The sequence below is a fragment of the Trachypithecus francoisi genome, unplaced genomic scaffold, assembly GCF_009764315.1.
Source record: "Trachypithecus francoisi isolate TF-2019V2 unplaced genomic scaffold, Tfra_2.0 Lachesis_group17, whole genome shotgun sequence".
Taxonomy (NCBI): domain Eukaryota; kingdom Metazoa; phylum Chordata; class Mammalia; order Primates; family Cercopithecidae; genus Trachypithecus; species Trachypithecus francoisi.
Genome location: NW_022681462.1, coordinates 1,186,699 through 1,203,841, shown reverse-complemented (window position 1 = coordinate 1,203,841; position 17,143 = coordinate 1,186,699). Strand labels below are relative to the sequence as shown.

At 52.4% G+C, this 17,143-nt stretch overlaps 1 protein-coding gene and 1 long non-coding RNA gene across 5 annotated transcripts in view; one reads left to right on the top strand and one right to left on the bottom strand.

Moving 5' to 3' along the window:
• The first annotated feature begins 1,375 nt into the window (after positions 1–1,375).
• On the top strand, positions 1,376–3,089 carry LOC117099601. Its single transcript, XR_004443915.1, has 2 exons — positions 1,376–1,949; positions 2,423–3,089. It is a non-coding gene; the product is annotated as an uncharacterized LOC117099601 (long non-coding RNA).
• Positions 3,031–17,143, bottom strand: part of CNNM4 (cyclin and CBS domain divalent metal cation transport mediator 4) — a 47,870-nt gene continuing 33,757 nt past the window's right edge. Inside the window, exons 2-9 of one of the 4 annotated variants that reach the window (XM_033238889.1) lie at positions 16,656–16,799; positions 16,172–16,306; positions 14,619–14,788; positions 14,178–14,274; positions 13,415–13,495; positions 12,691–12,753; positions 6,152–6,333; positions 3,036–5,580 (exon numbers count right to left, since the gene is read on the bottom strand). In XM_033238889.1, the coding sequence (XP_033094780.1) occupies positions 5,383–5,580; positions 6,152–6,333; positions 12,691–12,753; positions 13,415–13,495; positions 14,178–14,274; positions 14,619–14,788; positions 16,172–16,306; positions 16,656–16,799 (1,070 nt within the window). In that variant the 3' untranslated portion in view covers positions 3,036–5,382. Of the gene's footprint in view, positions 5,581–6,151; positions 6,334–12,690; positions 12,754–13,414; positions 13,496–14,177; positions 14,275–14,618; positions 14,789–16,171; positions 16,307–16,655; positions 16,800–17,143 lie in introns of all 4 variants that reach the window. The other 3 variants (XM_033238890.1, XM_033238891.1, XM_033238892.1) reach the window with 3 other exon arrangements.

The window sequence follows — 17,143 nt, the reverse complement described above, 5'->3', positions numbered from 1 at the left end:
CGCCTGTAATCCCACCACTTTGGGAGGCCGAGGCAGGCAGATCACGAGGTCAGGAGATCGAGACCATCCTGGCTAACACGGTGAAACCCCGTCTCTACTAAAAATACAAAAAATTAGCCTGGTGTGGTGGCGGGCGCCTGTAGTCCCGGCTACTCGGGAGGCTGAGGCAGGAGGATGGCATGAACCTGGGAGGCAGAGGTTGTGGTGAGCCAAGATCGTACCACTGCACTCCAGCCTGGGCGACAGAGCGAGACTCCATCTCAAAAAAGAAAAAAAAAAAGATAATAGTGTATTTTTAGAAGGTGGTAACAGTGTCTCCTCTGCATTGTAAACCCAGAGCTGTGGCCAGGCCAATGGGGCATCTCCGTGTGCTCGAGTTTTCATTATCCAGATGATGATCTGTGCCTTTTGAGTTTACCTTAGTTTTGCAGATTACAGAGTAAAGCCGCCAGCAGAAGCAATAAAGACATTACTGGGCCTTTCCACTGGATCATCAGCATGCCTCTGAAGAAAAAACAAAAGAGCAAACATTACAATAGATTCAGCTCCTTTAGTTCTCACTTCTGTCTCCAAGTCAAGATAAAATACTGACATTGAATGAGAATGGATGACATGCTTGAAATGAGTCATGTTGACCGGGCGCGGTGGCTCAAGCCTGTAATCCCAGCACTCTGGGAGGCCGAGACGGGCGGATCATGAGGTCAGGAGATCGAGACCATCCTGGCTAACACGGTGAAACCCGGTCTCTACTAAAAAATACAAAAAACTAGCCGGGCGAGGTGGCACGCACCTGTAATACCAGCTACTTGGGAGGCTGAGGCAGGAGAATGGCACAAATCTGGGAGGCGGAGCTGCAGTGAGCCGAGATTGGGCCGCTGCACTCCAACCTGGGCGACAGAGCGAGACTCCATCTCAGAAAAAAAAAAAAAAAAAGAAATGAGTCATGTGCCTGAAGAGTCATTAACTAAGAACAGTTCCAGAGGAAAGCCAGGAAAAACTCCCCATGGATTGAGACAGAGCTCTCATCTTTGACATGTTATTTTTTCCTTGTCTCAGGCTTCTTTGAAAACAACCAACCTAGGCCGGGCACGGTGGCTCAAGCCTGTAATCCCAGCACTTTGGGAGGCCGAGACGGGCGGATCACGAGGTCAGGAGATCGAGACCATCCTGTCTAACACGGTGAAACCCCGTCTCTACTAAAAATACAAAAAACTAGCCGGGCGAGGTGGCGGTGCCTGTAGTCTCAGCTACTCGGGAGGCTGAGGCAGGAGAATGGCGTGAACCCGGGAGGCGGAGCTTGCAGTGAGCTGAGATCTGGCCACTGCACTCCAGCCTGGGTGACAGAGCGAGACTCCGTCTCAAAAAAAAAAAAAAGAAAACAACCAACGTATAACTAACTTCCTGGGAATAAAGCTTCAGGTAGAAGAAAATTTGATGAAACCTGGAAAACATAAGTGGTCATTTACATTGTCAGTACACAAAGATACAAAAAAATCCAGTATGGGGCACGCAAAGCTGCTCCTGGAGTGGTTTTCCATTTGCAGTGGAGGCCTCAACAGTCCTTCACCATCTTCTCCTGTGGCTGTGCCATTCTTTACCCCACCCCTGGTTGGCATCAATGGAGACATAGCCACTTGACTTTCAGACTATTTTTGGTCCTCCCTGGGTCATTTTCCTTCGTGTTCTTTTGGATCAAGACATTTCCATGTTATATCTAAATATTTATTCTTGAGTTTTAAACCCACTGGCTACTTCCTGCTTATCTCTCAAGCCTTAGCTCATATGCTGGTCCCTCCGAGTGATCTTCCTTGACCTTCTTGACTAGGTTGGTTCAAGGTTATTGGAACTATGTGCTCTCCCCACATCATCCAGTACATCCCCTATTGTAACATGTATTCACTTATTCATTCAACAAGTATTTCCTGCATCGAGTCCCTGCAATGTACCAGGTACTGTTCTAGTGTTGGGACTGTAGTGGGAATAAAATTAAGTCCCTATCCTTGTGGGGCTAGAATCTAGTGCAAGGACAATAGAAAATACCAACGTCTATATTTTAATATCTGGTAGTAAGTGCTATGGAGGGAAAAAGGCAAGATAAAGAGACAGATGCTGGGGTGATGCTGATTGAGATGAGCTAATCAGGGAAGCCTTCTCAAGGAGATGGCGTTTGAACTGAGGCTTAAATGAAACAAGGGGTGAGCCTCACCAAGACATAGGAGACGTGGCCCAGGTCAGGGAGACAGCAAACGTCCCCCTTGGGGACTAAATTCACAGAGGGGTTGGTAGTACCTGGCGTGCGACAGGGGCTTAAACGTGTGGAACAGATGGATGAAGATAATTTACAAATCTTGCCCTAGACACAAACATTTGCCTGTGTACCCCTTTTATCTGGAATATCCTCTTTTCTTTGTTGCCTACCTAGATGCCCCCAGTTAGTCTACTCCATTAAACTTTGCATGCTTGGAGCCCCTGGTCTCAGCACCCTCAGTCGCACAAGCCGGCCTGCAGCACCTATACAGCACCATAGGAGTCCCCTGCAGAGCTGCGACTTCGAGTGGGTATAGTGACGGAACTCAAGTCCTTCAAGGGATGAGCACTCCAGCTTTGAAACCACAACCAGCCTGTAAGTGTGGACGAAAAGGCAGCTGCATGTTATAAAACAGTATCACTCATACTTTCGGATCAAGCTTCTTTCAGTCCCATGGGTAGGAAGGAGGGGCAATTTGCTGAAGCCCACTGCCCTTCCAGTACTCACAAGCCAAGGGCCCGGTGGGACCTGTTTCACAGGACTCATGCTCATGGCAGCTGAGCACATCTGTCCTATATGTCTGCCAGCAGCCACGACCCTCTCCTGTGATGACAGCCTTGACGCTATTTAGAAACTCCATTTCTGATTGCATCTCACTGCTGAATGGTCCTGGAATCCTTTATTGGCCCTTGCCCCGTCACAAGAGAGAGCCAGCCACAGCCACTTTTATCTTGACAACATACTAAATAGTGACAGAACAAACAGGAAAGTTGTAGACTCACCAGGATTTATACATATTTCATTTTTTATTACCAATCAAAAATAAATTCCATGTATCGTTTAGCAAATATTATCATTGTTTTGTGACAAAAGACACAAGAGTCGTAACAACAAAACTCCCCGAGAGTCAAACTCATAACGCCAAAATAAATCACAAAAATATACAAATTAAAATATTATGCAAAATAAATATGGCGGCTGTGACCTGCCTACCCATTTGGATGCCATTTGCAAAGGTCTCCCTTACACAGAAGACACAGCGGGCGGGACAGTTCCAGGGTATGGCTCATCCCAGGAACCAGAGGTTGAAATAGGAAGTGAAAAATTGCACTGGGAAGAGGAAGTCATCAGACCAACAACATTTGGAAATGATGATGACCCTCTGTGAGAAGGGATGATCAATGGGCCAGGGAAGAGGAGGGTCGGCCAGTTGGCGGTAACCGTGTGCACAGAGGTCACTGTGGCGGTGTGTACACCTGCCCCTTTTGCTTCCCACACCCCCACCAATGTCTTCTGCGCCACCTGGCAGTCAGGGCTCTGCCAGCTTCCAAAAGGACTCGGGAGCAAGCTGCTCCTGGAGAAGACTAAGGGCTTTCCCCCAATAGGGAACAAAAGTCTGGTGTCTTTTTTCCTTACAGTTGAGAACCCACGGGTGTCACCACCTTCTCTCCAGGCTTCCAGGAGTCAGTTCTATGGCTAGGAGACCTCAGACTGGCCAGGGGTAGGCGTACTTGGTGCAAGACAATCCCTGGTCCTAAGAGTTAGGATTCTCTAGGCACCTGGAGAGCAGGGCACTTGGGGTGAGGAAAGGAGTGAATAAATAATCCTCAGGCGGAAGGCCTGCCGTTTCACCGGCCAGGCTCTCAGGACCCAGCTCCTGCTGCACCCAGCAGAAGGGCCAACGTGGACCTTGGTCCCACAGCCTCCCCGACTCTGGGAAACCTGGAGTTCTGCAGCAGGGCCTGATTCAGCCCCAGGGAAGAGGCGCCAGGGAAGCAGTTCACATGGGGGCAGAGCTCTCGGTACAGTACTACTAACTTCAGCAAGGGCAGGACGACCTCTCACACTAGGATCGCACCTGTGAGAAAGCAGGGTTGCAAGCTGCATGCCTTTAGGAGGAGCTGTCCTCTCCTGAGGTTCCATACGTGGGTGGAGAAGGCCAGGTGAGCCTTGCCAGCCGCACAGGAACGGACATAAAGAACCTGCTTCTGTGGCTTCCCACACGTCCTCTCGTCCCCATCCCCAAGATGGACTGAGGCTTGGGGGTTGGAAATAAGGAATCTGGGAAAAAGGCTTCAGTCAACAAGTCAGCCTTGACTCTCATTGTGGGGCGGGGGTGGTACTGACTGCTAACAACGCAGATGCCGATGACTGACAGTTCCTTCCGGAACCAAAAGGAAGAACCCAGACAAGTCACCTCCAACGTCGATGCCCTCCTGCCGAGGGGGAACCTTTGGTAAAAGTGAGGGCAGGGCCTGGGGAGCAGGGGTGAGCAATCGAAGGCCTGAGACCCTGCCTAACACTTGAGTCTGCCCTGTCACAAAGGGGCCAGTTGTCCAAAGGGCTGGATGGGAGGCAGGGTGGGGAGGTGTCTGTCCTCAGCCGAGTCCTGACTCACCAGGAGAGGCTGTCGGCAGAGTTCTAGGAGATTTCTGGGTACAGCGGTTGACAGCAGATGTGCTCCTCTCCATAGCTCGGATTATCATGTCCCTGATCAGAGCTACCCAGGAGCTCTTGGCCTCAGCATTGTCAGATAAGCTACGGCGCAGGTGCCCAGGCAGCTAATCTCCATGCCATTTGGTTCTTTGCTTCCTGTGAAGAGCTGTCTTCCTTCCAAGAGATAAGCCTCCGCTGGCAGGCTCTGGGATCCCACCTCCGGAGGAGGAAGAGGAGGTGGAAGGGAGAGCTCCCTCAATCAGGGATACAAGCTGGAAGGCCATGGCTGGGAGCAGATCATGTCCACTGCTTCCCAGGACAAGAAACCCTTCTTCTTTTATAGTTCTTAGGAAAAAAAAAATTTTTAAATAAAGTTCCTTAACCCTGTCTTCCCTTCCCGAAATGATATTTAAAAAGAAGAGCAATGAGCCTAGTTTAGAAATACTCTCAGTAAAAAACAGCCTTTGCTCATGGTAGCTGGCCCACTGCCCCACCTATCCAGGGCTGGACAGTGCCACCTCAGAGCTACTCACAGGTCCCTGGCAGAGGCCAGATCCCCCACAGGCTGGGGGCCATCTGGCTGCTCAGTCAGACAGGCTATCTATCTGCATCCTTACTGGACTAACAGGTTCCCTCTCTTCATGTGGGCCCACTGGGGAGGCCCCCGCAGGGTAGGCGGGGGGCCCCGGGCCCTCCTGTCAGATGGCACTCTCGTGGGAGGCTTTGTGCAGCAAGGAGTTACGCTCGTTGAGAAGAGTTGTGGTCTCATCCACCACGGGCAGCTCAGACTTCTCGGCCAAGTTCTCCATGTGGGTGGTGCACCCGTCTATGGGAAACTGAGGGCTGTTCTCCATGCGTGAGGCCAGCAGCCCGTTCTGGTACTGCTGCCGAGTGATCTGCATGAGGAAGGGATGAGTTCATGGAGAGAGGGGCTGGGAGGCAGACCCTATCACCAGGCCTGGAGAAACAGAGCCAGGATTGAGGCTGTGAGTTGAGGGAGAACATGACCAGTCAGGGTCTCTGGAAGCCCTTACAAAGAACAAGGTGCACAAACAAGAGGAGAAAGCACCTCAGGGCTGGGCATGGTGGCTCACACCTGTAATCCCAGTGCTTTGGGAGGCTGAGGCGGGTGGATCGCTTGAGCCCAGGAGTCTCAAGCCAACCCGGGCAACACAGTGAGACCCCATCTCTATAAGGAAAAAAAAACCCCAAAGCCACATGCACACCTGTCGTCCCAGCTACTCAGGAGGATGAGGTGGGAGGAATCCTTCAGCCCAAGAGTTCAAGGCTGGAGTAGGCTATGATCACACCACCGCATTCCAGCCTGGGCAACAGAGCCAGACCCTGTCTCCAGAAGAAAAAGGCATCTCGGGTTTGGGCCCACCATGCTGGGTTTGGTGGATTAAAGGAGTAGCTGATTCCTGAGCAGAAGATGGCACTGCCCAGACAAGGCGGTGGGGCACTCACCTTGATGTACTGCAAGTCCACAAGGGCCCGAACGCTGAAGTCAGAGATGTACTGGCCCAGGACAGAGCTGCCGAACTGGTTGCTGCTGCCTGCCAAGGTTGATGCAGTTGAGATGTCCGTGCGGTCTGGGTAACTGAGGGAGGCTGAGCGGCTGAGTGGGGTGGGGTGGGCTGGGGAACGGTCTGCAGAGAGAGCAGAAGTTGTCATGCCAAAGGCCACTCTGGTGCCCACTTTCACCCTCCTGTCTGACCTCATCCCATGGAAGGCCAGGGACACCCCACCCAGGAATAGGAAGTCATTCTTAGGGACAAACAGAAGCATGTAGAAGGTCTGAAGGTCTGACTGCATAAGGTCTGACTTCATTAAAGCAAATGAATTAGTTTGTTTAGAACTGTTGTGCAACAAGTATTAAAAAGTCTACCAAAACAAATCAACCAAACAGAAAATAAAAACCACAGACACAGAAAGTTTATGGTTACAGAATCTCTTGTTTCCCACAACAACCAATCAGTCAAGGCAACACAATGATCACCCTAGCAGGAGAGACAAACTGCCATCCTTAGGCTGGGCACAGTGGTTCACATTTGTAATCCCAGCACTTTGGGAGGCTGAGGCAGGAGGATCACCTGAGGTCAGGAGTTGGAGACCAGGCTGGCCAACATGGTGAAACCCTGTCTCTACTAAAAATACAGAAATTGGCCAGGCATGGTGGCAAACACCTGTAATCCCAGCTTCTTGGGAGGCTGAGGCAGGAGAATTGCTTGAACCTGGGAGGGATGTTTTAGCGAGCCAAGCTCGCACCACTGGACTCCAGCTTGGGTGACAGAGCGAGACTCTGTCTCAAAACAAACAAGCAGACTGCCATCCTTGTCTCAATACCAGTTTATATCAAGTGACATAAACTGCATACTTTTAAATTAAAAAATGCATTGAAAGGAAGAATGTATAGTTTGTACTCTCTCATTGTGAATACACGCCCCACACATAAGATGCCCTGTCACACCTTTTTGAGACAGTCTCGCTCTGTCACCCAGGCTGGAGTGCAGTGGCATGATCTTGGCTCACTGCAACCTCCGCCTCCCAGGTTCAAGCGATTCTACTGCCTTAGCCTCCTGAGTAGCTGGAATTACAGGGGCCTACCACCATGCCTGGATTATTGTTTTTTCTTTCTTTCCTTTTTTTTTTTTTGAGACGGAGTCTTGCTCTGTCACCCAGGCGCATGCCACCATGCCTGGGTAATGTTTTTTGTATTTTTAGTAGAGATGGGGTTTCACTGTTAGCCAGGATGGTCTCGATCTTCTGACTACCGGTGATCTGGCTGCCTCAACCTCCCAAAGTGCTGGAATTGTAGGTGTGAGCCACTACACCCTGCCAGCCCTGTCACCTCTTAAAATGCTCTTATCGGGGGCTGGGCGAGGTGGTTCACATCTGTAAGCACTTTAGGAGGCCGATGTGGGGAGACTGGATTGCTTGAGCCTGAGTTCAAGACCAGCCTGGGCAACACAGCAAAATCCCATCTGTACAAAAAAGACAAAAATTAGCCAGGCATGGTGGCTCTTGCCTGTGGCCCCAGCTCCTTAGGTGGCTGAGCTGGGAGGGTCACCTGAGCCTGGGAGGCAGAGGTGGTAATGGGCCGAGATTGCACCACTACACTCTGTTCCCCCCGCCCTCCCAGCCAAGAAAAGAAAATGCTTTTATGGAGTCAAAAGTGTGTTTTGCATGTAACCTACTCAGCATGAAGCACAGCCCTGCCCAATTCCACCTGCCACCCAGCCAGCCTGGCCGGTGGGGGCGGCAGGCACTTCTCCCCTCTCATGACGCAGAGTTGTAGCAATCTCCAATAAGGAAGAACGGGCTTCTTATTTTGAAAAACAAACTGCTTGTTCAAATGATATACGTTACTGTATATCATTAATCTGTTTTGGAGAACACTTAGGAAACCGTGAGATGCACAAAGAAGTTAATTGTGAAGGCATGCAGGATCGTTTTAAACCAACAGGAAGCCGACTAAGCTGATTCGCTTTGTTAACTACTAAGTTACTAAGTTAGCCATTCTAACAAATTGCCAAGTGAAGAGAACATACTGGATCTAGTGACTCAATGACCAATACAATTTTTAACTAAGTGAGACTAAATTGAGTAATACTCTATCTTTGTGCTTAAGCTTTAATTTTTATTTATAGTTTCTCCGGAAACTGGCCATTCTATGATGAGGCTGTGGTATTCCAATGCAGGAACAGGAAATATTTTAGAGGATCATTAGAGGATCATGTGCAAGCATCTAACGAGTAACACCTCTGATTAGGTTCTAGGAAAAGCAGAAATACTAGGGGTATTACTTAATACATCACATTAGCTATCTGAATGATGGAATGCTTTTAATTTTAATGCTTCCTAACACTCTAAAAACAGGAATTTTATTTTTAAAATAAACTATTTTCTTTTTAAACTGAATTTATTTTATTATTATTATTTTTTAAAGGGTCTCGCTATGTTACCTAGGCTGGTCTCAAACTCCTGGGCTCAAGCAATCCTCCTGCCTCAGCCTCCCAAAGTGCTAGGATTACAGGAATGAGCCACCAAGCCTGGCCAAGAAACTGAATTTAAAACCAACACAGGCCGGGCGCGGTGGCTCAAGCCTGTAATCCCAGCACTTTGGGAGGCTGAGACAGGTGGATCACGAGGTCAGGAGATCGAGACCATCCTGGCTAATACGGTGAAACCCTGTCTCTACTTAAAAATACAAAAAAAAACCTAGCCGGGCGATGAGGCGGGCGCCTGTAGTCCCAGCTACTCGGGAGGCTGAGGCAGGAGAATGGCGTAAACCCGGGAGGCGGAGCTTGCAGTGAGCTGAGATCTGGCCACTGCACTCCAGCCTGGGTGGCAGAGCAAGACTCCGTCTCAAAAAAAAAAAAAAAAAAAAAAACCAACACAAATTAGTGACATGGGCCGAATGTGATGGCTCACACCCATAATCCCAGCACTTTGGGAGGCCAAGGCAGGCGGATCACCTGATGTCAGGCGTTTAAGACCAGCCTGGCCAATATGACAAAACCTTCTCTCTACTAAAAATACAAAATTTGGCCAGGCCAGTGGCTCACGCCTATAACCCCAGCAGGTTGGGAGGCCGAGGCGGGTAGATCACGAGGTCAGGAGTTCAAAACCAGCCTGGCCAACATGGTGAAACCTCATCTCTACTAAAGATACAAAAAATTAGCCAGGGGTGGTGGTGCATGCCTGTAATCCCAGCTACTCGGGAGGCTGAGGCAGGAAAGTCGCTTGAACCCGGGAGGTGGAGGTTGCAGGGAGCCAAAATCGCACCATTGCACTCCAGCCTGGGCAACAGGGCCAAGACTCCACTTCAAAAAAAAAAAATTAGCCGGGAGTGGTGGCACACACCCGTAGTCCCAGCTACTTGGAAAGCTGAGGCAGGAGAATCACTTGAACCCAGGAAGTGGAGGTTGCAGTGAGCCAAGATCACACCACTGCACTCCAGCCTGGGCATTGCAAGACATCATATCAAAAAAAAAAAAAAAAAATTAGTGACGTGACCTATTAATATTAGAGGTCTGGTCAGGTGCAGCGGTTCACGCCTGTAATCCCAGTGCTTTGAGAGGCTGAGGTGAAGGGAGTCTAGGAGTTTGAGACCAGCCTGGACAACATAGTGAGACCCCCATCTCTACAAAAAGTTAAAAAAAAAAAATTTGCCCAGCATGGTGGCACCTGCCTGTAGTCCCAGCTACTTGGGAGGCTGAGGTGGGAGGGTTGCTTGAGCCTGTGAGGTTGAGGCTGCAGTGAGTTATGACTGCACCACTGTTTGCTCTCCAGCCTGGGTGGCAGAGAAACAACGTGTCTCTTAACACAAACAAACAAAAAAACAGAGGTCCTAGAAAAAATTCGCCAAAATCCATTTTGTCTCTGAGTGATGAAATTGTGATGCTTTTTAATTTTTTCAAGACTTTTTTTCTGGCCGGGCGTGGTGGCTCAAGCCTGTAATCCCAGCACTTTGGGAGGCCGAGACGGGCGGATCACAAGGTCAGGAGATCGAGACCATCCTGGCAAACACGGTGAAACCCCGTCTCTACTAAAAATACAAAAAACTAGCCGGGCGAGGTGGCGGGCGCCTGTAGTCCCAGCTACTTGGGAGGCTGAGGCAGGAGAATGGCGTAAACCCGGGAGGTGGAGTTTGCAGTGAGCTGAGACCCGGCCACTGCACTCCCTAATGACATAACCTTAAACACAGGGAAAGCTTTTTGGTTTTTTGCGTTAAAAAGTTTATATCATGGTATTATTTATAATAAAGATCCCCAGGAATATACACGAAGTGGAGAATTAATCAATGAGGGCACACCTGCTCTCAGGATTCAAATCACGAGTGCATCACCTCCTGGACGTCCATGAAACCAGAGTGAGCCCAGAGGCGGGGAGGGAGGCTGAGGTCACACTGGGGAGGTTTGAAAGGGACAGGGAGTAACTGCTTCTAAGTTACCTTTCCATCTACTTATTTATTTATTAAACAGAGGGCCAAAATAGCAGACTATACCTTGGAACAGTTCAGGCATAAGAAGGCCCGGCTGTACAAATGTAAAATGGAAATCCCCGGGCTGAGGTGATGGGTTTTTAGGGCTGTTGGGGTGTGGGGAGCTGAAAGATGCTGGTGCTGCTCCTGATGGGCACAGGCCACACCTGGCAAGACCAGCACTGTCCTGTGCCCTCTGTGGCCTGGGTGCACACGGGAATCCTAGCAAGCCTCAAGCTGAATGAGTCTGACCCCATTCCCACCGACTCCCTGGACAGGCGTCAGGAGCGTGACACGTCGGAGGCCAGAAGCAGCATATGGCAGTGGCCTTTCCTGAAAGACTTCCTGGTTGGAACACCACATTTTCATTGTAACCAGGAAAAAACAGAAATAATAATAATTGAGCTCGAACGCAACATTTTACATCAATTCTCTCACGTACTCTCCTGATAACTCTTAAGAAGGGGGTCCATGCATTGTTCCCATTTCACAGAGGGGAAAGCAGGGACAGAGACAGTGTTTAGCCAGCAACTGTGGAGGTGGCTCTTGAGTGGGCAGTCTGACCCAGGGCCATGCCCCTCATGGCCTTGCAGTTGCCTACTGGGCCAGCAGCTGAACGGGAAGCAAAGCTTATGAAGAAAGTTGGAAAGTCATTTTTTTTTTTTTTTTTTTTGAGACGGAGTCTCGCTCAGTCGCCCAGGCTGGAGTGCAGTGGCGCGATCTCGGCTCACTGCAAGCTCCGCCTCCCGGGTTCACGCCATTCTCCTGCCTCAGCCTCCCGAGTAGCTGGGACTATAAGCACTCGCCACCACGCCCGACTAATTTTTTTGCATTTTTAGTAGAGACGGGGTTTCACCGTGTTCGCCAGGATGGTCTCGATCTCCTGACCTCGTGATCCGCCCGTCTCGGCCTCCCAAAGTGCTGGGATGACAGGCGTGAGCCACCGCGCCCGGCCGAGAGTCTTTTAGAGAAAGCTGATGAGATGACAAGTCGCCCTGCCACGGTGTGTGGGTGGCCTGGGGCAGGAAGTGCTTACCCGCGGGGGTGCATCTCCTCTCGGCCGTGGAGGGCAGCAGGCTGGCCGGCACTCACTTGGCTGGGCCAGGAGCAACCCTCCACTCCCAGCCTATACTCTGTGTGTGTATGTGTGTGTGTCTGTGGGTGTGTATCTGTGTGTGGTATCTCTGTGTGTGTGTGTCTGTGGATGTGTGTATCTGTGTGTGGCATCTCTGTGTGTGTCTGCGGATGTGTGTATCTGTGTGTGGTATCTGTGCATCTCTGTGTTTGTGTGTCTATAGGTGTATCTGTGTATATATACCTGTGTGTGTGTGTGTGTGTGTGTGTATGCCTATGGGTGGGTGTTTCTGTGTGTGTATGTGTATCCTGGTGTGTCTATGGGTGTGTGTATCTGCGTGTGTGTGTTTCTGTGTGGGGTGTCTCTGTGTTTATGGGTGTCTGTAGTATCTCTGTGTGTCTGTGGGTGTGTGTCTCTGTGTGGTATCTGTGTGTGTCTGTGGGTGTGTGTGGTATCTCTGTGTGTCTTTCTGGGTATGTGTATCTATGTGTGTGTGTGTGGTGTGTGTGTGTATCTATGGGTGTATCTGTGTCTCTGTGTGTGGTATCTCTCTGTGTGTCTCTGTGTATGTGTGTCTGTGGGTGTGTATATCTGTGTGTGGTATCTCTGTGTATGTGTGTCTGTGGGTGTGTATATCTGTGTGTGGTATCTGTGTATGTGTGTCTGTGGGTGTGTATATCTGCGTGTGTCTCTGTGTATGTGTGTCTATGGGTGTGTGATCTCAAGGACTAAGAGACTTTTGGGGGCCCCTTCTAGAGCTGAGGCAGCAAAGCTGCCCAGAAATTGGGCCCCAGCCAAGCAGAGCCACTGAGGTCGGAGCCACTGAGGTCGGGCGACCAACACTAAACAGGCGGGCGCCCGGGTCCCTGTGGGGAGGTTAATGCAGTTGCAGTGTGCAGGCTCAGGCAGCAGGTGGCAGCGTGACCCTCAGCCATGCCACGTTACCTGTGAGCCAGCAGAGCAGGGAGTTCCGCTTGCCAGGCGGACACCCGACCTGGACTGAAGGCACTGGAGCAAAAGAGAAGGTCAGTGATGGGCACAGTCAGGAGACAGGACACGGAGCCACAGGCACAGGACAGAGGCAGACCTGACGGGGCCAGGCTGCTTTGGGCAGAGACGGGCCCAGTGGAGAAAGGGACGTGGCTCTGATGGGAAGGTGCTCAGGGCACAGCAATGAGCTCTGGGCAGAGATGGGCAGAAGCTGGCTGAGTATGCCCAGTCATCTCCCCTCCCTTCTGGCCACACTAAGTGGGAACAGAGAGACTACGGGTGGAGGGGCAGAGCCTGGGCCCTGACCAGGCCTCTGAGGCTTCATTGCACAAGCAGCGCCTGGGGGAAGCCTCCCGTGCCTGCCCGCCCTTCTGAACGAGATTTCCTCAAGCTGAACAGAGAACAGCTGCTCTTGGAGGCACAGGAAGTCCTCCCCAGGCCTCAGGCATCTGGCAGGGTCCACCTGCTCAGAGCCTCTCTCTGGGGCCCTGTCTGTCCCCTGCCCAGGGAGCCTGCCATGCCCCACTCATCTGGTGGTGGAGGGGCCGACGACATGGTGGATAAGCTGAGCTGGGTGTCAATATTCATGGGTGCCCTACCCCATTCCCCTCGGGGTCCTTTTTGTCAAAGGACAATGAGAGGCACAGCACAGAGCTTCTCTGGGAACTGCAGCACGTACCCCACTGGCGTGGCCTGTTCTCCAGCACCAAAGTGGACTTTCTCTCTCTACCCTGCAGCAACCTCGCCCCAGGACCGAAGGCTGGAGAGGAGCAAGGAGATGAGCTGGCGAGACCTGGGCCTGCAGGGCCTTGTCTGCGGGGCTCTGCGGGGAAAGCCTGAGCCACTCAGCACCAGAGAGGGCACTGGGGCGGCCAGAGTGGCGCGTCCCCGGACCTTCCATCACACCTCTCAGGGGGAGCCCAGTCTCCCTTCTGTCTGTCCCCAAGCCCCTTTATTCCATCAGAGCTGACCTCTAACCAAAACCCAGTAGCCGCGTCCCTCGGAAAGCCAAACCCATCTGTAGCCTGGCCTGGCAAACAGGCCCTCGCCTGGCTCCTGACCTCAGGCACTTTGGAACGCCCAGACTCCCTTCCTGTCCTCAGGAGCAGGGCCCTGGGCCTTCCTCCCCACAGGCCTCCTCCCCAGGCAGGCTGGTCTCCTCACCACCTCTGGACATGCCCTCCGCTGCCTCCCGGCCTTTGCTCTAAAATCCCTCTCTCCTCTCTTCCCCTCCAGTTTCTGGACCCCATCCAAAGGGGCAGCTCCATCTGCTCCTCCATACCACCCGCGCCGGGCCCTGGCGGCTCCCACCTCACAAGCCTCCCTCTGCCCCAGCCAGCTGGCTATGAGCTCTCGGGCCCACGCTCAGTTCTGGTGTCTGTCCATGGCTCCCCAGCTGCAGGGGGGCCAGAGTGCAGCACAGACCCTGCCCAACAACTCACCGGAGGGGACCGAGGTCAGGGCCATAGTCCCATAGTAGGAAAAGGCGCCTGTCTCAAACTTCATGTTCTCCTTCCCTGCCTCCACCTCTACCTTCCCCTGAAAAAACACAGGGCTGGGGTTAGAGACAGAGGGAGGGAGGAAAGAAAGGATGAGGCAGGAGGGGGAGTGAGGAACAAGGGATGGTGGGGCAGGAGGAAGGGCCGGTACTGGAGCCCTGGAGAGCTCAGGCGCCTGACCTGTGAGATGAAGGGAGAGCATAGCCTCTCCTTCAATCCTCTCAGGGAGAGGACAGCCACGTGGGGCAGGCAGGGCTGGAGGGCAGGTGACAGGCTCCCCAGGCCGGGAAGCTATGCACCTCCGCAGCAGGTGGGAAAGAGGGCCCGAGGGGTGCTGCGGTGCCAGGGGGAGCAGGCTGCAGGCCCAGGGCTGAGTGCGCTCACCTGCAGGATGAGGATGAAGTAGTCGGCCGGCTTATTTCGGGTGTACAGGTAATGGCGGGCGTAGTACTTATTATGCTCATCAAACTTGAGTTCCTGAATGACATCCGGGTACTTGAGCAGCCGCAGCAGGATCTTCTCTGATATCAGGGAGGGGCTAAACTGGGGGACCTCTGTAGGAGGACAGAGAGGAGACCTTACACGGGGCTGGCCAGGTGGCCCTAAAGCTCGATCACCGCTGTGCATCCACCCCAACCACAGTAGCCGCGCTGTGGTCAGACTCCCTCCCTGCTCGGCCGGCCCTCAGTTCTGCACCTCCCCGGGGAGGGAGCACGCTTGGCTTCTGACTGGTTGGACCCGAGGCTGCCTGCCTGCCTGCCTGGGCTTGAACAGTGGCTCCTGCAGGAACAGCACGTGACCTTGGGCAAATTACATAACCCGCATCTCAGTTTCCTCATCTGTAAAATGGGGGTAAAAGCTTCACAGGGTGGTTGTGAGGGCGAATGGGATAGCACGTGGACAGCGCTGAGTATATGTGACTATAGTTATTGCATCAGCATCAATATCCCACAGGAAAAATAATGGAGAGGGAATTACCATCCCTTTAGCAAGTAAGGGGTGGGAAGGAAGATGAACTGGGTGGAGTGGAGGAGGGGACAGAGCGGGCAGAACAGAACCTGTCACCCAAGTCCCCAACAGAGCTTTGAATCCGGGCTGAAAAGAGAGAAATGTCTCTGAACTAGAGGTGAATTCCTGCAGGAACCAGCACACGTCTGCAGAGGGGAGGGCCGGAGAGATGATAGCAGAGCTGGATGCAAGCTCCTCAGAGTGGGTGAGCGCACGAGGGGTTCAGCCGCACCCAGCAGGCCTGCAGAAGGGGAAGGATCCCTTCCTCCCATTCCACAAGCCCTGATGGGCCTGGCCAGCCTAGGGACCCACCTCAGTGGTTATTTTCTTTTTTGTTGTTTTTGAGACAGAATCTTGTTCTGTGGCCCAGGCTGAGTGCAGTGGCGCATTCAGAACTCACTGCAGCTTCAAACTCCTGGGCTCCAGCGGTCCTCCCACCTCAGCCTCCTGAGTAGCTGGGACCACAGGCATGCAACTGTCCCATCTCACAGCCTCCTGAGTAGCTGGGACTACAGGAGGGCACCACCATGCCTGGCTTTTGTATTTTTTGTAGAGATGGGGTCTTGCCATGTTGCTCAGGCTGGTCTTGAACTCCTGGGCTCATGCAATCCTCCTGCCTTGGCCTCCCAAAGTGCTGGGATTACAGGTGTGAGTCATAGTGCCTAGTCATTATTTCCCAAACTATTAACTATAATAACTGAGATGCTTCCTAAGTTTGCAGTAGCCACCCATTAATGGCAAACGAATTGCAGGGAGATCCTCGGGGGTGGAGTAGGCACCTGGCCCCTTCCAGGGGTGGCTGTGTTGTCTCTGCACCCCTCACCTGCTGCAGCCCTCGTCCTATGGGGGGAAAGTAGCCAGAGACCTAGGACTTCTCCCCCTGTGACCGTATTTCCACCAAGACCGGAAGGTCCTCCTCACGCTCCTACCTGTGGCTAGGAAGCGATGAGCAGCCAGGAGGAGCTGCGGGGAGATTTTCACTTTGAGCTCATTGTCTGTATCCTTGAAGGCGGAGAAGTCACGCTTGTTCTTCTCAGACACCCGCTTCCGGCTTCGGTTGTCAGCTGCCGGAGGAAGAGCGTGGAATGGAGCACACAGACCCCGGAGGACTCAGGAAGAGACCCGCCCCGCAACTCTGCTCTCCAGCCGCTAGTCCCACGCAGGAGCAGCGGGCTCTGGCTGGCAGGGTCCCGGGGTGACGCCAAGGCACGGAGGCCGAGGGTGAAGGCAGCCTCCGGGCAATGCTCTCAGTAACCTGCTCCCTGCTCACCGTGGCCAGTGCAGGGCACCTGGCCACCGGGCCTCGGGATGCTAGGCCTCCTGTGTCCTGCACTATGGCCCTTCCAGCTAGGGACACCAGGTTTCCATCCAAGCAGGAAAGGGGTCCTGAGCCCTGTGGAGGGCTGGACTCACTGTACATGTCGGACTCATCCAGGATCTCCGACTTGATGATCTCCTCGATCACGTCCTCCAGGGTGACCAGGCCCAGGACCTCGTAGAAGGGGTCACCCTCACCCTCGTTGTTCACCTTCTGCACGATGGCCAGGTGGGACTTCCCTGCGGGACAAAGAAGCAGGTCAGACAAGAGTCCAGAGGCCAGTCATGAGACTCCCTCAACCAAAACATTAACTCTAGATGTAGGGTCATAAGTCACCAGGATGGGGTCATGGTGGTTTTTCTCTTTTGCAACTTTCCTGACATTTCTACTACCAACAGACATTGCTTTTATGAAAAGGAAAACTGAAAGTAATTTTTAAAAGCATTTTGTTAAGGACCGCTTTTTTGTTTTTCTCTTTTTTTGTGGGGGAAGGACAGGGTCTAGCTCTGTTACCCAGGCTGGAATGCAGTGGCACAATCACAGCTCACTGCAGCCTCCAACTTCTGGGCTCAAGAGATCCTCC